The sequence below is a fragment of the Babylonia areolata genome, chromosome 11 (assembly GCF_041734735.1).
Source record: "Babylonia areolata isolate BAREFJ2019XMU chromosome 11, ASM4173473v1, whole genome shotgun sequence".
NCBI classification, from domain to species: domain Eukaryota; kingdom Metazoa; phylum Mollusca; class Gastropoda; order Neogastropoda; family Buccinidae; genus Babylonia; species Babylonia areolata.
The window spans coordinates 14,445,242-14,472,741 of NC_134886.1; the positions used below are offsets into that span (position 1 = coordinate 14,445,242).

The 27,500-nt window shown below is 47.9% G+C and overlaps 1 protein-coding gene and 1 non-coding gene across 2 annotated transcripts in view; one reads left to right on the forward strand and one right to left on the reverse strand.

The window, feature by feature from the left end:
- LOC143287303 (uncharacterized) overlaps nt 1-27,500 on the forward strand; it is a 61,854-nt gene that overhangs the window by 21,482 nt on the left and 12,872 nt on the right. Inside the window, exons 3-4 of the mRNA XM_076595251.1 lie at nt 22,391-22,702; nt 23,296-23,389. Of these exons, the coding sequence (XP_076451366.1) occupies nt 22,391-22,702; nt 23,296-23,389 (406 nt within the window). The remainder of the gene's footprint in view (nt 1-22,390; nt 22,703-23,295; nt 23,390-27,500) is intronic.
- On the reverse strand, nt 23,855-23,926 carry Trnar-ucu (transfer RNA arginine (anticodon UCU)). Its single transcript has one exon. It is a non-coding gene; the product is annotated as a tRNA-Arg (tRNA).

Consider the following 27,500-nt stretch of genomic DNA (forward strand, 5'->3'; position numbering starts at 1 on the left):
ACTGGGAGGGACGCGGGTTTGAGCCCTGTCAGAGTGTGTTCTGTGGTGGGTGGAGGGGAGGGGGTGGCAGTTGGTTGCTAATGTTCAGTTGTTTTGTTGTTGTTGTTGTTTTGCCGGCTCTAGCCAGATCTTAGTGTGCTTTTGGCTCGAATGGGAAGACCGTGACAAGTTGATGGTCGTCCACTTCACGGTTGCGTCTTTGGGAGTGTCGTTCAAATTTGCTGACCAGCCGTGCAGGCGTTTGCATCTGTGAACCTGGTTCACGCCGGGATACAGTGAGGGAGTGCAGCCTTGTCAGGTGGTCCCAAACCTCAATGGACACCAACAGCACCATCACCCCCATCATCATTCATCATCATCGAAATATGGAAAGCAAAATGCCCCAAATTCTGGGGCGCAGAAGAGAGAAAGAAAAACGAGATGCTGTGAGACTGGTTAAAGGTGAATTAACTTTGTTCGAGGCACTCAGATAAAAGTGAGAGGCCTTTACTTGCTCCTGCACTCGCCTCAGCATCAGCGGGTGATACACAGAAATGGCCACATCGCCCATGGCCCTCGTACAAAGAAGGCAATGGATTGTGCCGCCGAATCAGTTTTGTTAATCCGTACACGATACCTGATCCGATGACCGACAGTATTGTGATTCAGTCCCATATGTCCTGTTGTCATGTGTTTGTCAAATGTCAGAGTCCGAGTCGAGAATTTCAAACCTAAACTCAAGGCACGTGTTATAAATCCAAAAAGAAAAAGAGATCCCAAAGAGCTTCGTGGAAACCGTGAAAGTCTTCATGGAATCATAGTTAATGAATTAATAGTGAAAATGAAACACCCGAAAACGACAGCCTTTGGAGATGAAAGCAGATTCGGTTCCGTCGGCATTTTGTGTTTGCACTTTGTGTGGTGAACTTTCCATTTGTCCCTATTGGCTGGTTGAGCCCTGGAGTTTGATCAGCTGGCCCCAACGTTGACCACGCCCAGCTTCCTTCAAGGTTTAACTCACCCGGGCAGCGAGTCTTCCTTATCTTTCCTCCACACAGACCACGTGTGCCCAGTGTGTGTGAATGGCCCAGCCTGTATTGCCTTCATCCACCTCTTCACTGTGGGAACCTCCTGACTGTGACACTGACGATGTCAGTAGCGGTGAAACACTGTCATCGTCGCCTCTTTTGCAAGAGGAAGGCCTCGTTCAGCAGGAGTGCCACACGAATCAAGTTGTGCCTGGAACAGTGTCAGCACTGTTGCCTACAAGACTGGCAACACAGCAGGGCTTATCACAACATGTAGTCATTATTCTTTGTCTGAAATTCGGACCTCTCTCTCTCTCTCTGCCTCTCTCTCCCCCTCTCTCTCCCTCTCCCTCTCTCTGTCTGTCTCTCTCCCTCCCCCCTCTCTCTCTCCCCTCTCTTTCTCCCTGTCTGCCTCTCTCCCTCTCTCTCTCTCTCTCCCTCCCCCCTCTCTCCCTCCCCCTCTCTGTCTCTCTCTCTCTCTCCCTCCCCCTCTCTCTCTCTCTCTCCCTCTCTCTCACTCTCTCTTTCCCCTCTCTCTGTCTCTCTTTCTCTCTCCCTCTTTTTTCTCTGTCTCTCTCTCTCATATGTTTCTCTCGCTTGAGAATATCCAGGATTTATCTTTCTCACTTTCATATACACATAACACACGTGTGCAAATGCACACACGCACGCATACATGTACACGACACACAAACGCGCGCGCACACACATACGCACACACAACTGAGCACACACACACACACAAACACACATACGCGCGCTCACTCACTCGGTGACACAAAACAACCTTGTCACGTTTAACATCACTGAAAGCGAAAAGTCGTAAACGATACAACCCAGTGACATTATCATTTCCCGAGAGAAAACGGTGTACGGCTACCTAAATGGGGGTAACATCGTTCATTCACATAAAATCCGTTCGACATAAATGGGTGCAAACAAGAAATCAAAGGCTTTCAACGCCGTAATAAAACGGAAACACACACGCCATGTTCACGTACGGACGCCAGCGGTGCGTAAGTGATGTAGGAAATATCGAAAATGATAGCAAGACTGACAGGCAAAGAACTGTTTCATACACGCAGGCATTACGCACACACACACACACACACACACACACACACACACACACACACACACATTGCGCACACATGCACACGTGTACACACACACACACACTCACTGTGTCTCTCTGTGTCTCTCTCCCTCTCTGTCTCCCTCTCTCTGCCTCCCTCTCCCCCTCTCTCTCTCTCTCTGTCTCCCTCAGTCTCTCCCCCCCCCCCTCCCCCCTTCTCTCTCTCTCTCTTGGTCGCCGAGGATCTTTCAGAAGAAATAATTATCCTCCCCGCCCTTTGGAAAATCTGTGCTAGAATTTTCTCTTCTGTTGCTTCAATCTCCTTTCTCATTGTCACTGCCTTTTTTTCTTTCTTCACTATTGTCTGGTGTTTTTTTCTGCTTTCCCAGTCCATTCCTCGTTCATTTCCCCAGTAAGCGTTGTCACTGTGTTTTTCTCTTTTCCGCAGTTTCTTTTGCTCAGGCATTGCTTTATTTTGTGATGTCGTAAACACTAGGGTGGTTACTAACGGTCTTTGTTTTCACTGATTATGTCAATATCGCCATTTTCTGTGGCTTTTGGAGTGTTTTAGATCCTCATTTACGACTAAAAAAAAAGTGGAGGGGTGATAAGGGAAGCGAAACGCCTGACACATGTCGCGAAGTGTGTCGTTTTCCAGAGGGTCATATTTGCTTGTCGTTCTTTCTCGGTACGGTTGAATTCTTTTATTTAGTTGGGCCGTTCGGTTTTGGCCCTGTGTGGTCGGCTGGACTCGGAAAGATAAGATAAGATAAGAATAACTTTATTATCTCCAACTGGAGAAATTTGGCCAGGTGCATTATCACAACATAAACAAATAAACAACATGGGGACCATAACTGTAAAAGCCAACAACAGCCCCTACAAATATTACGAAGATACAAATGTAAAATAATATCACATACATCGTTTCATACATACATCCACACACTGCAGGTAATAACTAGTATTCTTAATGTAAAAACAGAAAGAATTAAGAAACATTATTTGAATATAATTATAAATAGCCTACTATACTGCACATTGATTATAATAGACAGATAAGGTAACAATAAAGATGAATTGCGGAAAACCACAATCAGATAATCAGCACACACCCGCACCGCACCCCCCCCCCCCCACCCACCACCACCCACCCCACACGCGCGGATAACTTGATTAAACAAGAGTAATGAACATATGTTCTCAAATAAAAGCATTTCACATATTCGCTTTTAAAAACATTGCAATATCAACACACACACACACACACACACACACACACACACACACACACACACACACACACAAGCACACACGCACGCACACACGTTCCCGTCGCCCGCCCCCTACCCTCTCCTCTCCCTTATCCCCCCAAAAATTGATGACTAAAATGCATTTTTGTGTAAAAATAGATAGAAATATAAATAAATAAATAGATAAATAAATAGATGAAATAATGCCCTCCGTTCCCGCTCTCTTTCTGCCCACCCCCTGCCAACACTCGGTGAATGGAAGAGCTGCCCACCACGTGGTATGGTCGGACCAGCTGACCTACTTCACTCAGACACGCATCTGCACCTCACACCACTCGCAACAGTGACATGCCAGCAAAGAGAAACTGGCCTTTTTCACTGAGTCAGTTTTGGTCAGTGTATGTCTCTGCCTCTCTGTCTCTGTTTCTCTCTGTCTGTCTGTCTGTCAGTCTCTCTCTCTCTCTCTATCTATCTCTCTCTCTCTCTCTCTCTCTCTCTCTCTCTCTCTCTCTCTACCAACTACCTCTTTTTCACTCTCCCTTTCACCTCTCTGCCTCCCTTTCACCCCGCCGCCGCCGCCGCCCTCTCTCTCTCTCTCCCTCTCTGTCTCCCTCTTTTCTCCCCGTATCTCTCCCTCCCTCTCTTTTGATCATTTGGCATAAGCTTGACAGCACGACAACTTGCACTTGTCGATCGAAGCCAATTTCTGAATTACGATTTCCACGGTCGGGTGGTTCCCGTGGCCTAAATCAGTGCATGGCTCGCGCGCCCTAGATAGTGGAACAGAAGAAGGAGAAAAAAAAAGGGAAAAAAAAAGAAAAAAAAGAAACCCTCTTTCAAGTTGGGCGCGCGCCTTTCATCATTTTCTGTTGGTTAGATAGTTAATGGGTTGGGCATATGCGCGGGCACGCTTCTTTGCGTGCAAGCGCGTGTGCGGAAGGGTTTCAAAAAGATAGGCAACCTTGGTTTTAAAAAGATGAAGAAAAAAGAAAGAAAGCAGGAAAAAGAAAAAGAAAAAAAAGATGATAATGATGATGAAAAGGTGCAGTCCCGGGTTCTGTAGTCTTTTTGGTGAAGGGGGGCGGATTGGGTGTAGTTCAGTAATTTGGACTTGATAGTATTGCGCGATCGTTTAAAAATTGGTGACCAGACGTGCTCAGCATTTCAAAATATAAAAACAGCAAAAAACATATCCTCACTTTTGGAACCTTTTTGGTCAAAAATGCCATTCTCTCTCTCTCTCTCTCTCTCTCTCCCTTGATCCTCCAAACCAGCTGGTGATGCAGCTCTGCTCAGAAGTATGAGGACCAAAGCCGTGCTGCTCTCTCTCAATCTTCTCATTTTAACACACATTCTGTTCACTTGATGCCTTTTGGGCAGCATTTTGTCTAAAAGTCACATGCATAGGATCATATGATCATTCCGTGCAAAAGCTTAAAAAGAGACATCTTCGATTGGCACAGCTTCTTCAAACGTTCATGTGTGCATGTACGCGTGCATGCATGCATGTGTGTGTGTGTGTGTGTGTGTGTGTGTGTGTGTGTTGTTTTATTTTGTTTTGTTTTGTTTTTTCTCTGTCGATTATTTCCCTCTCATTTTCTGCCGTGACGGTTTATTCGCTTTTTGATATATTCCAGAAAATCGACGATTATTTTATGTTTGTCTGTAAATTTATCTAAATTTGTCTGCCATTCTTCTCTCTCTGTCCCTGTGTCTGTCTGTCTGTGTGTCTGTCACACACACACACACACACACGCACACACACACACACACACACACACACACACACACACACACACACACACACATCATATATCGGGTGTCCCATAAAAAGTGAACAGAGAAACCGAATTCATTGGAAATTTGCACACAGTAACCTGAGGGTATCATCAACAAGTATACGAAATATCTAAAACGTTCGGACGCAAATTGTGCGAGTATTGTTACATTCAAAACAGCATGTCAAAAAATCCAGTATCAGAGGAAAACTCACTTATTTCAGTTTATGCTCAATATGGCCTCCATCCTCCTCCACGAATTAAACGAAGCCGTTTCTTCCAAGCAGAAATGCTTTTACGTATTTCTTCCACCGATACCTCCTCCCATGACATAATTATCCTGTCCTTTAACGCCTGTTCGGTCAATTTGTCTCTCACTCCCCGGTACACGGTCTCATTCAGACAGTCCCATATGGCACTGGGTTACAGTCAGGACTTTGTGGAGGCCATTCATCCTTCTTGATGAATTCTGGTGTAGCCTCCTCCAGATGGGTCTGGGTTACCCTACTTGTGTGTGAAGGAGCCCCATCTTGCTGAAACACGTATTTTTTTCCAGGATAAAGACGCCTACAATCCGGGAGAAGATTGTCATCCAATAACTGAATGCAGCTTTCACTATTAACCTTGGATCTATCAGTATCAATAAAATGAATGTTTGTTTTTTCTTTCCAGGATACTCAAGCTGAAACCATTATCTTTTTTGAAAAATAAAATACAGGCGAGATGGCTGAATTTCTCGTTTCCGTTTCCGTAAATCGCTTGCAACTTCTCTAAGAGATTTGTGGGTCCCTGGGTTCTCCTCCTGGGATTGAATCAGTTCCTCAACACGGTCTTTGTGCTCCTCCGAACATGCAGTCTTGGGTCTTCCACTGCCAATTTTACGTGCTACTGACCCTGTAGTGCATATTTTAGCAATCAGTCTATTTACAATGACATGACTTCAACCCTTGCCTGGAAATTCCTTACGATCTTTCTTCCACCCCAGCCTTTCTCCTTGAAACAGTTTTCAATGGTAACCTTATCACTTTCACACAAAGGCATGGTTGATCCTTCCAAACTGAAACTTTGGACAGAACTGATTTTAGATACAGACAATAAAAAAAAAAATCAATAGACTTGACACCCATACAGGCTATTTTTAGACTGACACTGATTGACAGATGCCAACACCTGGCAGCTGGCATGAACATGATGAAGGTCACATTGCACAGCTCTGATATTGGATTTTTTGACATGCTGTTTTGAATTTAACAATACTCGCATAATATGCATTCGAACGTTTAGATATTTTGCAAACATGTTGTTGATACCCTAAGGTTACTGTGTAAAAAATTACAATGAATTCGGTTTCTCTATCGCTGAGAAAATACTTGGCAAAAAGCGGTTCACTTTTTTTGGGACACCCTATATTGTGATTTCCTCTCATCACAAGTGTAAAAAGGATGGACAAAATTATGTATCAGTTGATTTTCACACATCGTATGTTTTGATTTGTCGTTTTTATCTTTATATATATATATATATATATATAATTGTTTTGTTGTTGTGATTGTACCCCCATGTCATTGGGGCTGTTAAGATTGACATTACAAGGGTTCTCTCTCTCTCCATATCTCTCTTTCTCTCTCCCACTCTCTGTGGCTAGCTAACTGTCTGTTTCTCTATCTCACTGCCTCTGTCTTTGTCTGTCTCTCTTTTTATCTCTCTCTCTCTCCAAAATGCTGCAAATATGTCATGATTTTACGGGTTTGCTATAAGCGTTTAAGATGAAGGAATTCGTACGTACGCTGTCTCCATTTTCACGTTTCACATCCATGGAATTTCTTTGAAATCCGCATCATCACGATAACGAGACAGTATACCTGCCTACAGGGATTAACTCTTATGGGGCTGAAGCGGAATGTGCTCGCTCCTACACAAAGGGGTAAATGTGCTTTCGTAGAGAAATCATTTCGTGCTTCTACGTGTCTCCCATTCTGTCTGTTTCATTTTGTGTATTTGTGTGTCTTTGTCAGTTCCTCTCTGTCTCTGTCTCTTTCTCTCTAGACGGTACTTGAATATTCTCTCTCTCTCTCTCTCTCTTTGTGTGTGTGTGTGTGTGTGTGTGTGTGTGTGTGTGTGTGTGTGTGCGTCCCCTATCTCTCTCTTTCTCCCTCCTCTTTCTCTCTCGGTCCATCCGTTCCCCTTCCTCTTCTTCTCCATCTCGCCCCTCCCCTCTCCACCCATCCTTGTGTGTGTGTGTGTGTGTGTGTGTGTTCGCGCGTGCATGCGCGTGCGTGTGGTGACTGAAACAGGAGATTCTGGAATCGATGAGAAATCAGAATAGGGAGATTTATTGAATGAAGACAAGGACTGGGGTGACTGATGGCGAATTGAAAGGGGAGATTAAATGGAAATTGACGTTTGGGGGGGTGGGGGGTGAGAGAGAGAGAGAGAGAGAGAGAGAGAGAGAGAGAGAGAGGTTTCGTTTTCCTTTCGTTTTGTTGTTTTAAAAGTATGTGCGGGTCTACTGTGGGTGTAGATAATAATGATAATAATAATAATAATGGATACTTACATAGCATACTATCCAGAAATCTGTTCTATTTAATGAGCATGAAGAAAGAGCACTATAATCGGCAGAAAGGAAGTGTCCAAAAACATATGTGTGCGTGCGTGCGTGCGGGCGTGCGTGCGTGCGTGCGTGCGTGTGTGTGTGTGTGTACAAACGTTTGTTTAGTCGCTTACTTGCTTGCATGTGTGCGTGCGTGTGAGTGCATGTCCGTTTGTTTTCAAATACACATATAAGCCTTTACAGCCACAAGTATATCGATGTTCCTTCCTCAGGAGGGTGAGGCATATGTTGCTGCCGATCAGCTCCATCAGCATTGTTCCTTCTTATTTTGTTCATTCCCCGATTGAAGGTCTGCACCAGATGTTGCCGTGCCATGACAGGACAGCTCAGCAGTCACAGACATTGTTTTGTGTTGTTTGTGTAGGGTGTGTGGATGTCTGTCATGGCTTTGGTGTGTTTGTTGGGGATTTTAGTTTTTATCTTGTTGAGGAATTCTGATCTGTGTTGGGGATTTCTGATGCTTGTCGGTTAATTTCTGATGTTTGGTGGGTGTTTCTGGTATTTGTTGAGATTTCTGTTTGTTGGGTGTTTCTGGTATTTGTTGAGATTTCTGTTTGTTGGGGGATACATGGTGTTTTTGGTGGGTTTCTGGTATTTGTTGAGATTTCTGTTTGTTGGGGGATACATGGTGTTTTTGGTGGGTTTCTGGTACTTGTTGAGATTTCTGTTTGTTGGGGGATACATGGTGTTTCTGGTGGGTTTCTGGTATTTGTTGAGATTTCTGTTTGTTGGGGGATACATGGTGTTTCTGGTGGGTTTCTGGTATTTGTTGAGATTTCTGTTTGTTGGGGGATACATGGTGTTTTTGGTGGGTTTCTGGTATTTGTTGAGATTTCTGTTTGTTGGGGGATACATGGTGTTTTTGGTGGGTTTCTGGTATTTGTTGAGATTTCTGTTTGTTGGGGGATACATGGTGTTTTTGGTGGGTTTCTGATGTTCGGTGGGGATTTCTGGTGTTTGTTGGGGATTGCTGATTTTTTTTTTCTATGTTCGTTGGGGATTTCTGGCATTTGTTGGGAATTTCTGATGTTTTTTGGGGGATTTCCGGCGTTTGTTGGGGATTTCCGGTGTTTGTTGGGAATTTCTGATGTTTGTTGGGGATTTCTGGGATTGTTAAGGATCTCTGGTGTGTGTTTGGTGATTTCCGATCTTGGCCAGGGATTCCTGGTGTTTGTCGTGCAGGGACGACGTGTTATTAGCTCAGAGAATTTGTGGCAGTGTTTCGTAGTAATTTGCTGTGGAGTTCCTGCCAGTTCTAAAGAATTCTTATTTTCCCCTTGTATTTGTTTAGAGATTTATGGGGAGGCTAAGGAGGGTGAGGCGCAGAGCTAGGAATTTTTTTTTTTTTTTTTTTTTTATGAAAGGTTGGCAGGGGGAGGCGGGTGGTGTCGCGTATTTTCGTCATTAACTGTGTTAAGTTTCTTTGCGGCAGTGGCTTTAGAAGTGACGAAGTGTGGTGTCATTCAGTGAGTGTGGGGATACCTTGTTCTGTCTGTGTCGCTGTGCCTGACATCAGGTAACTAGGGGTGGATTCCACAGGTCCACGTACAAGTGACCATCTGTCTGTGTTGAGTTTGCTGTCATTGAGTGAACTTTCTTCTCTGTCGTCGTCATATATTCTTTAGAATTATTATTAGAATTATTATTATTAGAATTATTATTATTATTAGAATTATCATTCAACAGAAACAGCAACACCAGCTGTCCCCTTTTGTCTAGTCAGCATATTTGGTGTTCCCCATTGAGATGTCGAGGTTAATGTGTGTATAAGAATTAATTCATCATTCGGACGACTGCATTGAATATTACTGTGAAGGCGACCCGGGCTATCTCTACCTTCATTTGGAAATCGATGCTGAAATTAGGCCACTTTAATCCTCTTAGGTAGATTTGTCTATATTGTCTTTGATAGCAATCGGTTTTCAGTAGAAACAGATAGAGCTTTTTACCTGGTCGCCTTAATGATTTTATGTATTTGAGTACTCTTAAGGCGACTTCAAACAACAATAATTATATCTTTCTATCTATGTAACTATGTACCTCTCTCTCTCTCTCTCTCTCTCTCTCTCTCTCTCTCTCTCTCTCTATATATATATATATATATATATATATATATATGAAGATAGATAGATAGATGTGTGTGTGTGTGTGTGTGTGTGTGTGTGTGTGTGTGTGTGTGTGTGTGTGTGTGTGTGTGTGTGTGTTGTGCGTGCAGATGTTTCTACTTTATCACGGGTTTCTGGATATCCATGTTTATGTGCTACCAATTCATACTGATTTATTTCTCTCAAGGAACGTATCGACAATTGATATTCTCTTTCAAGGATGATAAAGTATGCTTGTTGTATCTTGTGTCTTGATGTCCTGTTTTCTGTTCGCTTTTTGGCTTTGTTTTCCGTTATCCTGGTGGATAATCTACAGTGCCATTTTTCTCTCCCACATGGTGTCGTCTTCTTTCTGGCCTTGGTTCAGTTTGTTTCCACCAGCCTCTCTTTATTTGTTGTTGTTGTTGTGGCTCTTTCTTCAGTCTGCACCACAGTACTAGCTGTAGTTGTGTAGGGTGCGCACGCGCGCGTGTGTGTACATGTGTGTGTGTGTGTGTGTGTGTGTGTGTGTGTGTGTGTGTGTGTGTGTGTGTGTGTGTGTGCGTGCATGTGGCCGTGGCGGGGATTGATGGTGTGGGCCAACAACAAAGACAGAAAGGGCACACGAGGGATGTGTCAACAGACAGCCCCCTGGCATTGTTTGTCTGCATGCCTGGCACTGCACTTCTCTGCTGGCTGCCTTCACTCTGTTTCCCTTGCTTCCTTCTCTTCTGCCACTCCTATCTCACACACACACACACACACACATATATATATATATATATATATATATATATATATATATATATATATATATATATATATATACATACATACATACATACATACATACATACGCGCATATACGCCAACACGGACTCACTCGCACACACACACATATAAACATTGTCGCACACCCGTATGTACACACGCTGGAATATTTCATGCTCTCGCTAAATACATATATACATATATAACTGAAACACGTTTTCACATCATGTGGTATCTAGTCCATTTTATTCAAGTTCCCTGTCTTGTTTTTTGTTGTTGCAGAGTTGGCCTCATTTCCAGTATTTTTTAAACTTCCTGTTTATTACACATAGTCACGTATTCTGTTGTTAGGCCATGTATACAGTTCCGTGTGTTCATGGTTGTGTATTTGTCCAGTTAGAATTAGTTCAGGTAAAACATATTTTGTTTTTTTACTACTTACATAAATACAGTTCATTCTGCTCATTCACGACCTTTGTGTTTATTTTTTCATGTCATTTATAGGTGTGTTTATTTATCTTTTTGTTCACTCATATATTACAATTTGAAAATTTTAATTTACTTATTGTAGATATAGCCTTTTAAGTAAAATAATAGCACTGTGCTGGAATCACCGAAGCACTGCGTATTCATTTATTTATTCATTACTTATTTCATCTTCTTATATTCTGTACCTTTTAATAAATGTATGTATTTATTCGTCTATTGACCATTCCATGACCATTTATTCACTTATCTGTCTGTTAGCTTTTTTTTCTGTATTTATTCACTTATTTAGATCTGCTTCAGTATTTTACAGGAATGTTGAAGGTGGATGGGTTGTATATGTGGGCGAGTGGGGGTAAGGGTGGCCGGAAGGGGGTGGGGGGGGGGGGGGGGTCAGAACCCACTGGCTGATGATCACCACTGGGCTGAGAGCCAGCAGTATTGTCATGTCACACACACGTGCCATGGCCAGCACAATCAGCTCTAACTAGCACCTGACTGGGCTCAACCTCTGCAGTGTGTTGTGGTTGTGTGTGGCTGGGTGCCTGTGTATGTGTGTGTGTGTGTATGTTGGGGGAATATTCCGGTGGTGTGCCTGTGCGTGCGTGCGTGCGTGAGAGAGAGAGAGTACAACAGCACTTTCGTTTCACGCCTTAAATAAAATATTACGATATGAAATGGAAGTGGTGAAAGAGAGCAAGAAGCATTCTGCAGAGTCGTGGATATACAGACAGACACATGTTATTATCCAGACAGACGAAAACAGCGATGGAGAGAAAGAAACAGGCAAAGTGATATACAGACCATGAGACAGAGATGTAGAGATAGAGAAAGACCAAGACATACACGCAGACAGAGGGAGACAAAAACAGATAGAGTCGAAGATGCTCAGATAATAAAGAGATAGACAGGAAGGCAGACTGAGCTGTTCAGGTAAGGAATGGCTGATGTGTGCACACAGAAAGATACATACAGACAGCGAGAAGCAGACAGACTGCTGAGATACACACTGACAGGGACTGATACACAGAAAGGCAGAGACAGACAGAAAGAGAGATACACAGGCCGACAGACAGAGATTCAAATCAAACCAAGCTGTTTATAACCCAGCCGACTGCAAAAGCATCATTTTTTTTTGCAATGAATTATATATATATATATATATATATATATATATATATATGTATGTATGTATGTATATATATAGTATATATTCATCATTTGCAGTTGGTAAATTTCAGTGCTGAAAACCACCCAGTTCTCAAAGAGAAAGCGAAATGCTTTTTCAAAATACTTAACGTCATTAAGACCACTTCACCGAGGACCTATTCAGTAATGTGGCTGGGGGTTAGGGGGTGCACGGGAGGGGGTAGTACCTCTAGAGGTGGGGGGGGGGGCTTGTCACGCTCTTCCGGGAGTGGTTCGTCCTCTATTGGTCCCCACCAGCACCCAGCTCTCACCTATGGGTCCTAGAAGCTGCTAGCATGCGGCAGCGCTCAACCCCCGGGCAAGGGCTTTGACAGGCTGGCTAAACTAGGTGAGGGTAGCCGACGGGTCTCAAACCCTCGGTGAGTTAGGGCTTGTCTACCCAAGCATGTGAAGACTGGATCCGGCGGACTCTGCGGAAGAAACTTTCATGGTTCAACGGAGAGGAAGGCGGTTGCAGCAGAGCACTGTGGAGTGCTGAGGGCAGGGTGAGGCACATAGGACATCCTGGTCATCCACTGCATCCATTTCCATCTCCAGTCGTCTTGACCTCGGCTTGCCACTGGATACAGACGGTCTCGGACAAGAGAGTGAGGTCGACGGTGCGCAACTCCTCCTCACTATAAACAAAGTCATTGCGCAAGTCATCAGTCATCCTTCATCCCATACCATCACTTTCCCCAAGCCCTGTGGCGACAGGCGAGCGACGAAGCCGCGGACCTGCACACAGGCGGCTCAGGCCATAGGGTCGTTTTTCACCGACTGGAGCAGCGGTGGAGATCGGCAGCCCCCTGAGCGACTGAGCAGCCCTCTTCAGGACAGCACTGCTCACCTCCATGGCATGAGGAAGGGGCTAGAAAAGGTACCCTAAACATTACCTGCTCCACACCACACTAGTCAGCATACCGCTTTGCAGTCAGGAACGACATGAAGAACTTCTATAACGGCCTGAAAGAAGTCTACGGTCGCACCACCTCCGGGTCTGCTCCACACCTCAGTGCTGATGGTTCTACCCTAATCACTGACAAGGACGGGATCCTTGAGAGATGGGCTGAACACTTTGACAGTGTACTGAACCGCCCTTCCACCATCAATGATGAAGCCATCGACCGACTCCCCCAGGTACCAGTCAGTGAGTTGTTGGATGCCATTCCAACTTTGGAGGAGACCCAGAAAGCTATCCGTCTGCTATCCAATGGCAAAGCCCCTGGCTCAGACTCCATTCCAGCTGAGGTATACAAAGAAGGTGGTATGGCGCTGACTGAGAAGCTTCATCAGCTGTTCCAGCTCATCTGGCAGCATGAGGCAGTTCCACAGGACTTCAAAGACGCTTCCATCATACACCTGTACAAGCGCAAAGGAAATCGTCAGGCCTGTGACAACCATCGTGGAATATCCCTGCTGTCCGTCGCAGGCAAGACTCTGGCCAGAGTGCTACTCAACCGTCTCATAGCGCACCTTGAGCAAGGTCTCCTACCAGAGAGCCAGTGTGGCTTCCAGAAAGAACGCAGGACTATCGACATGGTCTTTGCTGCCAGGCAGCTCCAGGAGAAGTGTCAGGAACAGAACGCCGACCTTTACTCCACCTATGTCGATCTGACCAAGGCCTTCAATACTGTTAGCAGAGATGGCCTTTGGAGAATCATGGCGAAGTACGGATGTCCCAGAAAGTTCATTACCATCATACGGCAACTACATGATGGGATGCAGGCCCGAGTCCAAGACAACGGAGAGACTTCAGAACCATTCCGTCTCCAATGGAGTCAAGCACCCCACCCTGTTCAGTCTCATGCCTTCAGAGACGCTGACGTAGGCATTGGCATCAGGTACCGCGCAGATGGCTCACTCTTCAACCTCAGGAGGCTTCAAGCAAAAACCAAGGTGAGGACAGACACTGTCAATGACTTCCTGTTTGCTGATGACTGCGCTCTCAACGCTGCCTCCGAAGCTGACTTGTAACACAGCGTCGACAAGTTCTCTGCTGCCTGTGACAAATTTGGCCTCACAATCAGCACAAAGAAGACTGAGGTGATGCACCAGCCAGCTCCAGGAAAGCCTTACGTTGAACCAAACATCTTCATCAACGGGCAACAACTGAACGCGGTGGACAATTTCACATACCTGGGCAGTACACTCTCTCGCACAGTTGTCATCGACGATGAGGTGAATGCCAGACTCGCCAAAGCCAGCGCTGCCTTCGGCAGACTCCATAAGAACGTTTGGAACAGGAGATGCATCACCCTGGAGACGAAGCTCAAAGTATACAAGGCCATAGTTCTCACCACACTGCTCTATGGATGTGAATCATGGACAGTCTACAAACGCCACGCCAAAAAGCTGAACCACTTCCACACCATCAGCATCAGAAAACTTCTCGGCATAAAGTGGCAAGAGAAGATCCCTGACACAGAGGTGCTCACTCGTGCAAACTTGCCCAGCATCTACACCATCTTGATGCAGGCCCAGCTGCGCTGGGCAGGCCATGATGTTCGCATGCCAGACCACCGGCTCCCCAAGAAACTGCTGTGCGGCGAACTCCATAATGGCAAGCGCTCCCATGGAGGCCAAAAGAAGCGCTTCAAAGACACTCTGAAAGCTTCTCTGAAGGCCTTCAACATCAGCCACGACACATTGGAGCTGAATGCAATGGACAGACCAAAGTGGCGTTCAGCTGTCCACAAAGGCGCCAAATCCTGTGAGGCCAACAGAATCGCTGCAGCAGAGCAACGCAGACAGGCCAGGAAAAGCAGTGCCAGCACGTTCCCGACAGCCGCCACTATCCCCTGTCCACACTGCGTCAGAACCTTCCGGGCGCGGATTGGCCTGACCAGTCATCTGCTCACCCACAGAGCCCAACCCACCCACCTCCAGGATGACTAGATGGTCCTCGTCGATCCCGACGGACGAACCACACATTCAGTAATGTTCATGATTATCTTTATTTCATTCAGGGAACGGGAAACAATATCTGGAGAAATATCCCGGACCAGGATCTTCTTGGAGCAAGCTGTGATTTTTTTTTCTGACAGAGACAGGAATATATAGATAGTGGGACAGAGACAGTAGCTGCACAGACCGAGATATCCAATATGCAGGAGACCGTCAAATGGACAGTCGAGGTAGAGAATAACAGGTAGGCAGAGACAGGTTAGAGATACCCAGATAGTCATAAGGAGACCTACAATGAGATAGTCGGGAGATAGAGATACACAGGTAGACAGACACAGATTAGAGATAAACAGACATAAGGAGACCTACAATGAGATCGACTAGTCTGAGACAGAGATTCACAAGTCGAGACAGAGACACACAAATGAGATAATCGGAGATAGAGATACACAGGCAGACAGAGACAGGTTAGAGATACACAAACAGACAAAAGGAGTCCTACAAAGAGAGACAGAGACACGGGTAAAGAGAAACGGAGCAACAGACGGAAGGGCAGAAAGAAGTCAGGCTGGGGCATTGAGGAAACCACGTGTGTTTGATTGCTTGTACCTTTCTGTTCGTGTTCCCAAACGAAAAACAGAACAGTGTGTGTGTGTGTGTGCGTGTGCGTGTGTGTGTGTGTGTGTGTGTGTGTGTGTGTGTGGTGTGTGTGTGTGTGTGTGTGTGTGTGTATGTGAGATGGAAGAGGGGGGTCACACATGCTGTAATTTTCTGTGATGCATCTTTTAGGGGGACAGTCGTTGAGATCACTGCCTGTATTTTCTTTTCGTGGAAGGATTGCATAATCTGTTTACTTTCTTATAATTTCGCTTCGTAGATCAAGGAAACAGGAAGGAGCGTGCTGTGTGGATGTAGGTTTCAATTTATGTGGATGCATAATGGATGCGCACACGCGCGCACACATGCAGGAACACAAACATGTACAAAGCGTACACGCGTTTGCACAGAGAGAGAGAGAGAGAGAGAGAGAGAGTCTGTTCATATATGCATCGTGCAGACTTACAAATGAGCTTGTGCGCGTATACGTATGTTGCTGGGTCGTGCGTAGCTCTCTCTCTCTCTCTCTCTCTCTCTCTCTCTCTCTCTCTCTCTCTCTCTCTCTCTTCACCCCCCTCCCTATCCCCTCGCATCATTTCTTTGTCTCATTCTTTCCGTTCATATTCTCGTTGAATGTTTGCCTTTTCAGGCATGTCATCCATCTTTATTAGGTATGTCTTAAAGATGAATACGGGGGAATGATTCATTTGCGAATGCGTTTTCACGTATAGAACACAACACACACTCTCACACACTTGCTTTCTGTCTTTCATTCTTTCTTTCTTTCACGCTTTTTTTTTTAATCTTAATTCTTATCCTCTCTCATTGCATCTAACGTCACACACATGAAAAGACTTTAGAAAAAGGAAAGTACTAACATTCTTACTACCTCTATAATCTTCAGTGGAAAGGGGTGTATGACTTACAAAATCCTCAAACTTCAAAACAATCTCAGAGTCTCATTTTTGGGTCCGGTCAGTTATTATCGAACGAACGTGTTTTACTTCAAGATCAGAATAACGGCTGAGGTCCTGTACGGCCACCCGGGCAGTGAATTCCTACCAGCTGTGACCAGGGCTCGGCATGGCAAAGCGGGGAGCCAGGCAATGCAAAGTAAGGAGTTGATTTTGTGTGCCGCCTGGGGGCATTGAAACATTACATACGTGGATCTTTTACACATATCCTATAGAGTGATGTCAAAAACAAGAAGTAGGCTCATTCGTTCAATCACCAGTCCTCGCTGTCTGAACCTCACCCAACCGCAGTGGGGTACACAGTCACACTTGGATGGGATAGGGAAAGTCACAATGAAGTGCTTCTCCCAAGGACACTGCACCGTGCCAAGGCGAGGCCTCGAACCCTGGTCACTGAGGACCAGTGGATCACAAGTTCACCCCCCGGCCCATTCTGCCACGCCGCCCTGTTCTGTATTGCCTGACGGTGATTCCCTCTGTCCAGCCTCACCGATCTGTTCGCGGGAAAAGATCGATCTTTCCCTCTCGCTTTCCACCCCTCGCTCCTTCGTCTTTCCTCCACCTTCCTCCAGTTCCTCATCTCCCCCCTCCACCGTTCTCTCCCCTTCCCTCCCATACTCCTTCCACTCCGCTCCTCCCTTCAGGTTCCCCTTCCTCTCCCTCCCCACCACCCTCCAAACAAACCCACTTCCCTGCCCTTTAACCCCCCCTCCCCCAGCCCATCTCCCCTTGCCCCGACCCACGGGTCAGTCTTGAACCACCGTTCTTTGCATTCGTTGTTTGTTGAAACTAGACTGAAAAAAAGAAAGAAAAAGAGGCGGGGATGGAGGGGAGAGAACCACACGGATGGTCAACTCCTCAGTGGGATGTGTGGCATTTCTGCAGTCGCCAGCCATTGTTGACACAGCGCCCCCTGTACGTGGTCAGGGGAGGTAACGGGGATGTGAAGGACTTGCTGGTGTGATGCCGGTCTCCTTCATTAGCACCGTGGAGAGAGGGGAGAGTGGATGGAGATAGGGGAGGAGGGGGGGGAGAGAACAAGTCAGGAAGGCAGTTGTTTTTTTTTAATCCAAGTTTACTGTCGCTGTTTCTTGGCGTGCACCGAGCTGTGGTGATGGGGATTAGAAGGTGGGTGATGGGGAAAGGATGGCAGGGGAGAGAGAAGGGGGGGGGGGGGGGGGTAAGTATGGTAGGTGACAGGAGAGAAAGGGAAGGGTAGGGATGGTAAGTGACAGAGAGGGGAGGGAGGTAGGGATGGTAGGTGACAGAGAGGGGAGGGAGTTAGGGATGGTAGGTGACAGAGAGGGGAGTGAGGTAGGGGTAGGAATGGTAGGTGACAGAGAGGGAGGGAGGTAGGGATGGTAGGTGATAGAGAGGGGAGGGAGGTAGGGATGGTAGGTGACAGAGAGGGGAGGGAGGTAGGGATGGTAAGTGACAGAGAGGGGAGGGAGGGAGGTAGGGGTAGGAATGGTAGGTGACAGAGAGGGGGGGGAGGTAAGGATGGTAGGTGACAGAGAGGGGAGGGAGGTAGGGATGGTAGGTGACAGAGAGGGGGGGGAGGTAGGGATGGTAGGTGACAGAGAGGGAGGGAGGTAGGGGTAGGAATGGTAGGTGACAGAGAGGGGAGGGAGGTAGGGGTATGAATGGTAGGTGACAGAGAGGGAGGGAGGTAGGGATGGTAGGTGACAGAGAGGGGAGGGAGGTAGGGATGGTAGGTGACAGAGAGGGGAGGGAGGTAGGGATGGTAGGTGACAGAGAGGGAGGGAGGTAGGGATGGTAGGTGACAGAGAGGGGAGGGAGTTAGGGATGGTAGGTGACAGAGAGGGGAGGGAGGTAGGGATGGTAGGTGACAGAGAGGGGACGGAGTTAGGGATGGTAGGTGACAGAGAGGGGGAGGGAGGTAGGGATGGTAGGTGACAGAGAGGGGAGGGAGGTAGGGATGGTAGGTGACAGAGAGGGGAGGGAGTTAGGGATGGTAGGTGACAGAGAGGGGAGGGAGGTAGGGGTAGGGATGGTAGGTGACAGAGAGAGGAGGGAGGTAGGGATGGTAGGTGACAGAGAGGGAAGGGAGGTAGGAATGGTAGGTGACAGAGAGGGGGGGGGAGGTAGGGGTAGGGATGGTAGGTGACAGAGAGGGGGGGAGGTAGGGATGGTAGGTGACAGAGAGGGGAGGGAGGTAGGGGTAGGGATGGTAGGTGACAGAGAGGGGGGGGGGAGGTAGGGATGGTAGGTGACAGAGAGGGGAGGGAGGTAGGGGTAGGGATGGTAGGTGACAGAGAGGGGAGGGAGGTAGGGGTAGGGATGGTAGGTGACAGAGAGGGGGGGGGAGGTAGGGATGGTAGGTGACAGAGAGGGGAGGGAGGTAGGGGTAGGGATGGTAGGTGACAGAGAGGGGAGGGGGGAGGTAGGGATGGTAGGTGACAGAGAGGGGGGGGAGGTAGGGATGGTAGGTGACAGAGAGGGGGGGAGGTAGGGATGGTAGGTGACAGAGAGGGAAGGGAGGTAGGGATGGTAGGTGACAGAGAGGGGAGGGAGGTAGGGATGGTAGGTGACAGAGAGGGAAGGGAGGTAGGGATGGTAGGTGACAGAGAGGGGAGGGAGTTAGGGATGGTAGGTGACAGAGGGGAGGGAGGTAGGGGTAGGGATGGTAGGTGACAGAGAGGGGAGGGAGGTAGGGATGGTAGGTGACAGAGAGGGGGGACTTGCGGGAATACAAACTGTGAAGGAGGATCATAGGAGGACAAGACTGAAAGAAGGGGGAAGAGAGAAAGGGGCATGCGCGCGCGCGCGCGAACACACACACACACACACACACACACACACACACACACACACACACACACACATGTTTATTAGCCTTAAGACCCGAAAGAGCGCGACAGGTTTATTAGATAACTTGGTTCAAGCAAGATCAATGACAACAACACGTGCTTTTCACCAGTAAAAAGCAGGAAAGAAGAGACATGAAGTCGTTGTTTATTGTCAGCCCTCACTGCCAGTGACGATCTTTTGTTTTTTTCACTCCTCCTGATTTGGAGAACAACAACTTGTTTTTCGCGACTCTTAGATTCCATGTGATCATGGTTGGAGGCCCATTGGATAAGACGCTCATGTGCCAGATCAGTGTCCGTGGGGGTGTGGGTTCGGATCCCGCTGGAGCCCTTTCCCCCAAGTTTGACTGGAAAATCAAACTGAGCGTCTAGCCATTTGAATGAGACGATAAATCGAGGTCCCCGTGTGCGCCTTGAACTTAGCGCACTGAAAAAGAACCCAGGGCAACAAAAGTTTTGCAATGTCTGAATTCTGTAGAAAACTCCAATCAGATATGTACACAAATAAACATGCGTGCACCCAAGGCCTGACTAGCGCGTTGGGATAGACTGACTCAGGTTCTGTCACTCCACCTAGGTGTCAGTGGGTACCAGATCTCGATCTTGGAAGGTTAACTCTCTCCATACGAACGGCGAAAGAGACGACGTTAACAGCGTTTCACCCCAATTACCATCATCAAAATATTGCAAGCGGAAGGCTCTTATATACTGAAGACGTGAATGTTGACAAAGAATACCACAATTCTGACGACGGAAGCTAAAGGTTGCGTCATTCAGACACCCACTGGACATCCGAGGGGTCTGTGTAGAGGAGAAGAGAGGACTGGCCGTACTGAGTGAGTTAAAATGGCGGAAGGAGAGGATTGGGCCCAGCCTTCCCATGCCGGGCCCTCAGACACAGTGGATCATTATCAATCCACTGTCCCCGTGGCCGTAGAAGACTATGGGACCTTTAACCTTTAACCTTACGGCCTGAGGCCGTAAACTGGCACAACGATTGTGGAATGAGTTTGGTGGTGGACACACTGTGAAACTGCCTGGACTGACTGAGGTCAGAAAATAAAACATTAAAAGAAAAGGTATCCTACATGTTACATTGTTTCTTACTTCAAGTGTCCATCCAGCAGATTTGAGAGAGAGGGGTGGAGGGGTGGGCACAGAGAGACAGACAGACAGACAGACAGACAGAAACAACGTTTTATTGTCCATTCAGCACAGAAGCCCTTTGGACAAGGAGGCATTACAAACAGCCGTGAGCACAGTTCCAGACACGCCCGCACACGGTTCTCTTGCCACCACCACAATGCAGGTACCCGCCTCACAAAACGCAGACATGCACGCACCTGCCATCTCACACACGTGTGTGAAAAGGACAACGGATCACCTTGCAGGTTCAGTTATTCGCAGTGAATCACTGTTGTTCGGTCGCATCATGTTTCTTTTTTCCTATCACATGGCATTGCTTGCATAGTGTATTTTGCCACAGGGACAGGGGCAGAGACTGAATTAGAGGCACAGAGAGAGAGATACAGAGACAATGTGACCGGCAGGAAGAAAGACAAAACGTGCCAGTGAAAAAGAGAGCACAGAGATAAATCACACCCAACAGTCACGACAAATGCGACTCAAACGCAAAAGCTGTTTATAGTAATTAGGTTGTATGAATTTTGTCATTGCTTCACAACACCGCCCTGAATTTTAAAAAAAATTCTAGCATAGTGTATTGTATTACTTTTTATCGCAGAATATATTTCCTGTGTGGAACTGAGGCTGCTCTCTCCGGGAATAGCGTGTCGCCACAGTGCAGCGCCACCCAGTTATCTCCCATTTCCTGTCTGCAAGTATATTTGTTTCACTTTGTTCCACTATCAAAGCAAAATTTTATACTTCTCTCCCCAGGGACAACCTTTTTATTGCCGTGGGTTCTTTTACGTGTGCTAAGTGTTTGCTGCACACTGTTTATCGTCTCATAGGAATGACTAGCGCTCAGACCACCACTCTGTCTCGTGTAGGGGGAAGTAAAAAATCTTAGGTCGTGTGTGAGAATTGAACCCTTGAATACTCGCTTCCTATTCATGGGTACTACTACCAGGTTACCACTCTACCGCATGAAGGGCATGATAAATCAGACTTTTCAAATGTTTTCTACTTTAAACAGTGACCAACCAGATCAGCGATGCCGAGTCTAAATCTTGAAATACACCTGATAGGTCCAACAATACTAAACAAAAAGTTAGGTTTCAAGAAAATCACCTCAGCATGTAAGGCTGTAAATCACGATTATTAGGACGTGTTCAACTTTCAGTCGATTTGGTGTGATTCCAAAATCCCGTTTGCAATCAATCAGTAGAACGAGAGAGAAAGAGAGAGAGAGAGAGAGAGAGAGATTTTCTTTTCTAATGCTATTCTTTGCCATGATTCCAGGAGACGATTCCGGGTGGTAAATGTCTGCATGGTATATGTGAGTCTGCGTGTGCGTGCATATTTGATGTCTTCTGTGTACATTTGTACGTAACAATATCATCAGCTGCAGTTGTCGTACCCATTCCCACGTGGGTGGATTGAAAACAAAATCGGAGTAAAGTGCCTTTCTCATGGACACAACACCATGCCGAAACGTGGCATCGAGCCCTGATCACTGGAACAGACGCGCATCGCCCTAACCGATTCTGCTACGGCCACTCCAGTAGTGCTGTTTTGAATATCACCATAATTATCGTCGTCGTCACCATCGTCTCCATTAGAGGAAAACTGAAATAGAATAGAATCAAATCAAATCAAATCAAATGTCCATGCAGTCTCCAGGCCTCCCTCTTTCTCCCCAGGCCAAGTCCAGTATCGTGGACAGCAGCTGCGAGGTCTACACCATCACCGACGCCGAGTCGCTGCCCTCGCACATGCGCAGTCTACTTCCCGCGCACGAGCAGCACGTGCATGACCTCCTGACCCTGGAGCGCACGCGCCGACGCCTGCGTTACGTCATCGTGGGACTGACGGCCATGCTGGCCTTGACCGTGGTGGTGGCCGCGGCCTTGGTCCTCAGCATCAAGGTCACGCCCCCCCTGGGGTCGGGGATGATGGGGGGCGGAGCAAGCCACTTCCGGACACCGTCCTTCCCTTTGAACGGGGAGAGCCAGGTGAGAGAGAGAGCCAGGTGAGAGAGAGAGCCAGGTGAGAGAGGGGGGTAGGAAGGGGTGTGTAGGGAGGGGAGTGGGTGTGTTGTGAGTGCTGTGTTGTGTACTGGGGGTGGGTGGATGGGTGTGTTTTGTTTGTGGGGGAGTTGGCGGAGGAGGTTGGGGGGGGGGGTGTGGATGGTATGTGCTGTGTGTGTGAGGGGGTCGGGGCGGAAAGAGGAACGGTGTGGTGTCGTTGTCTTGTCGGGTTTGGCACTGAATCGTCGTTGTTACTGTTGTTGTCATCACCGTTGTTGTCATCGGTGACGTAGTTATGACGTGTGATTGCTTCATTGATGTCACCATCATCGTCATTGTAATCGTCAACGCCACGATCATCATTATCATCATCATCATCGCTATCATCATCATCGTCTGTAGCATCACAAGATACCACCTTCGTCTTCATGTGAATTTTTGACGGTGTAGTTTGATCACACACACACACACACACACACAGGGCAACTGAGTACAAAGGCGAAGTGAGAACAGGCGAACCGGTATCATCCTGAGTGAGGCAAGACGTGGATGACCAGCAGCGTTGTTGTGGTGTGCAGGGCGTGGACCTGGCCACACAGGTGAAGGTGTCCCTGCTGGGGGAGGGGGGCGGTCCGCGCTACACGGACCTCCGGGCCCGCTACAGGCACCTGGGTGAGTACTGCATCACCCACCCCACACCTCACACTGCACTGCACTGTCACGGCACTGACCAGTAGCAGCGCCTCAGTCAGGATGGGGTTACTCTTTCGACTGCGTGAATGTTGTCTGTGATATATTTTGTATACCTATATGTCTTTGTATATACTCGAGCTTGTGTGTATGTGCGCGCGTTAGTGTGTTTGTGTGTGTGTGTGTGTGTGTTTGCGTTCGTGCGTACGTGAATGCTTGCGCACACGAGCATTGTGTGTGTGTGTGTGTGTGTGTGTGTGTGAATGAACATTCTGGAGTGTTAGCGTTTCCATGAAAACAAAATGAAAAAGTTTCAGTTTCAGTTTCAGTAGCTCAAGGAGGCGTCACTGCGTTCGGACAAAACCATATACGCTACACCACATCTGCCAAGCAGATGCCTGACCAGCAGCGTAACCCAACGCGCTTAGTCAGGCCTTGAGAAAAAGTCATCCCCGGCGGGATTCGAACCCGCGACCTCTGGATTAGAAGTCCAGCGCGCTATCCACTGCGCTACGGGTTGTAAAGGTGATCAGGTGTGAAGTGCTGATGAACATGTACAAAGGTGATCTCAGGTGCTGAAGCCGTCAGCCGGCGGTGCTCCTTTGTCTTTCACTGTCATGGTTGGCTTTATTCAGAATTTGTATCGATTCTTCGGCTCTTCCGCAATGTGTGTGTGTGTGTTTCATGCTTTTTATGCTCAGGTGGCAAATGGTTGTAATGTTGGAATTGGTTTGTGTGTGTGTGTGTGTGTGTGTGTGTGTGTGTGTGTGTGTGTGATGAAATACTTTAATGTATGTGGGCTGCGTTTCAGCAAAAAAGTTCGCGCTCACGTGTGTGTATATCAAATCGTAGCGATGTGTTTTTTGGGTTGTTTTTTTTTTTTGGGGGGGGGGGGGGTTGAGGGGGTAGGGGGTCGGTTTTTTTGTTTTGTTGTTGTTATTGTTGTTTGTTTTTGGAGGTCGGTTTTTGGTGGAGTTTTGTTGTTGTTGTTTTTTGCACAACACATTTCTCCTTATGGGATTAGAACTCATCTTTCCGGGGAAAGCGGATCGCCACAGCGCAACGCCACTTTGTTGTTGTTTCCACTCAGCAGGTGTATTGTGTTGTTTTGTTGTGAAAGTCGTCTGCAGAATTGTATCAGGGAACACTCTTTCTGTGTTACTATGTGTTCTTTTTCGTATGCTGAGTGCACGATGCACGCGGGACATCGTTTTAACGTCCCATCCAAATGACTGGCACCCTCAAGATCTGACGGAGGGGTGGGTGGCTGGGGGCCCAGCGGGCAGCAAAGATCCCGGTTCACGCGGGAATTGAACCTGTGGACACTTGCTTCACTAACTGGGTGCTAAACCACCAGGCCACTAGTTAGCACCAGTGTTACCTTTCACCTCTGACCTTCCCTCAACATCTTGAATAAAGGTGAAGGTCACTACGGTTCGAGATGCTGTTTGGCATTACTTCTGTAGTCATGAACTGGGGGGAATTTTCACGTGGCATTTCCGCCGGGAACGTTTTTTGCTGTTGTTGTTTTCCAGGCGTTGATTGGCTGCTTAGTTTATGGGCATGTTTGTTTTCCTCTCCCTGACAGACCTGTCACGATTCCCCTGTCTGTGGCTGTCTCCATCTGTCTGTCTGTGTGTCTGTGGCTCTCTCCATCTGTCTGTGTGTGTCTGTGGCTCTCTCCATCTGTCTGTCTGTGTGTCTGTGGCTCTCTCCATCTGTCTGTGGCTCTCTCCATCTGTCTGTGGCTGTGGCTCTCTCCATCTGTCTGTGTGTGTGTCTGTGGCTCTCTCTGTCTGTCTGTGTGTCTGTGGCTCTCTCCATCTGTCTGTGTGTGTGGCTCTCTCCATCTGTCTGTGTGTCTGTGTCTGTGGCTCTCTCCATCTGTCTGTGTGTCTGTGGCTCTCTCTGTCTGTCTGTGTGTCTGTCTCTCTCCATCTGTCTGTGTGTCTGTCTTTCTCCATCTGTCTGTGTGTCTGTGGCTCTCTCTGTCTGTCTCTGTGTCTGTGGCTCTCTGTGTCTGTCTCTGTGTCTGTCTCTCTCCACACACACTTACGTACACACACGACCCCTACCACTCACTCTTTTCCTGTCTCCCTCTCTCTGTTTCCATCTCTCTCTTCTTCCTTGTGTGTATGCTGTGTATGTGTTGGCGTGTGTGTGTGAGTGTGCGTGTGTGTCTGAGAGAGAGAGAGAGAGAGAGAGAGAGAGAGAGAGAGATGACGCTTGCAACAAAGGAAGGAAAAGAAAGAGAAAAAAATGTCTGTAAACACTGTGGTTAATTTGGTTAAAGCAGCAGGGGGGGGGGGGGGGGGGGAGGCGGGCTGTATGGAAATGAAGAGCACTGCTGTCCAGCACGCCATGTTGCGTGTGTTGTCTCCCCTCTGCAGGCAGCCGGCAACTGAGCGACCCCGGGGTGGAGGTGAGGGTAGGGGGTGAGTGGGAGGTTGGGGGGTGAGCGGAGGGGGGCATTGTGGGGGAGGGGGACGTGGGGGGAGGAGGGGGGCCACAGGGTAGGGTCAGGAGAAGGACGATGAGGGTTTATGAAAAAAAAGGGGGGCTGCGAACTGTGATTTATCTATTGATTTATTCATTCATTCCTTTGTTTGTTTACTTAATCGTTTATTTCATCTATATATTTATATTTTCTTTTAATGGGGGAGGGCTGGTTATGGATGTTGGGTTAGGGGTGGGTAGGGTAGATGGAGAATGAAGTCTTTTTTCATAAGACAGCACATTTGTATAACTTGGTTTGATTCATTCATTTCCAGTGGGAGAGAGGTGGTAAGGGGCCGTGACGTGGGAAAGGAGGGGAGTGGTAAGAGAGGTGGTAAGGGGCAGTGACGTGGGAAAGGAGGGGAGTGGTAAGAGAGGTGGTAAGGGGCAGTGACGTGGGAAAGGAGGGGAGTGGTAAGAGAGGTGGTAAGGGGCCGTGACGTGGGAAAGGAGGGGAGTGGTAAGAGAGGTGGTAAGGGGCCGTGACGTGGGAAAGGAGGGGAGTGGTAAGAGAGGTGGTAAGGGGCAGTGACGTGGAAAAGGAGGGGAGTGGTAAGAGAGAGGTGGTAAAGGGCAGTGACGTGGGAAAGGAGGGGAGTGGTAAGAGAGGTGGTAAGGGGCAGTGACGTGGGAAAGGAGGGGAGTGGTAAGAGAGGTGGTAAAGGGCCGTGACGTGGGAAAGGAGGGGAGTGGTAAGAGAGGTGGTAAGGGGCAGTGACGTGGGAAAGGAGGGGAGTGGTAAGAGAGAGATGGTAAGGGGCAGTGACGTGGAAAAGGAGGGGAGTGGTAAGAGAGAGGTGGTAAAGGGGCAGTGACGTGGAAAAGGAGGGGAGTGGTAAGAGAGGTGGTAAGGGGCAGTGACGTGGGAAAGGAGGGGAGTGGTAAGAGAGGTGGTAAAGGGCAGTGACGTGGGAAAGGAGGGGAGTGGTAAGAGAGAGGTGGTAAGGGGCAGTGACGTGGGAAAGGAGGGGAGTGGTAAGAGAGGTGGTAAGGGGCAGTGACGTGGGAAAGGAGGGGAGTGGTAAGAGAGAGATGGTAAGGGGCAGTGACGTGGGAAAGGAGGGGAGTGGTAAGAGAGAGATGGTAAGGGGCAGTGACGTGGAAAAGGAGGGGAGTGGTAAGAGAGAGGTGGTAAAGGGGCCGTGACGTGGGAAAGGAGGGGAGTGGTAAGAGAGGTGGTAAGGGGCAGTGACGTGGGAAAGGAGGGGAGTGGTAAGAGAGGTGGTAAGGGGCAGTGACGTTGGAAAGGAGGGGAGTGGTAAGAGAGGTGGTAAAGGGCCGTGACGTGGAAAAGGAGGGGAGTGGTAAGAGAGGTGGTAAGGGGCAGTGACGTTGGAAAGGAGGGGAGTGGTAAGAGAGGGGTGGTAAGGGGCAGTGACGTGGGAAAGGAGGGGAGTGGTAAGAGAGGTGGTAAAGGGCCGTGACGTGGAAAAGGAGGGGAGTGGTAAGAGAGGTGGTAAGGGGCAGTGACGTGGGAAAGGAGGGGAGTGGTAAGAGAGAGGTGGTAAGGGGCAGTGACGTGGGAAAGGAGGGGAGTGGTAAGAGAGGTGGTAAGGGGCAGTGACGTTGGAAAGGAGGGGAGTGGTAAGAGAGGGGT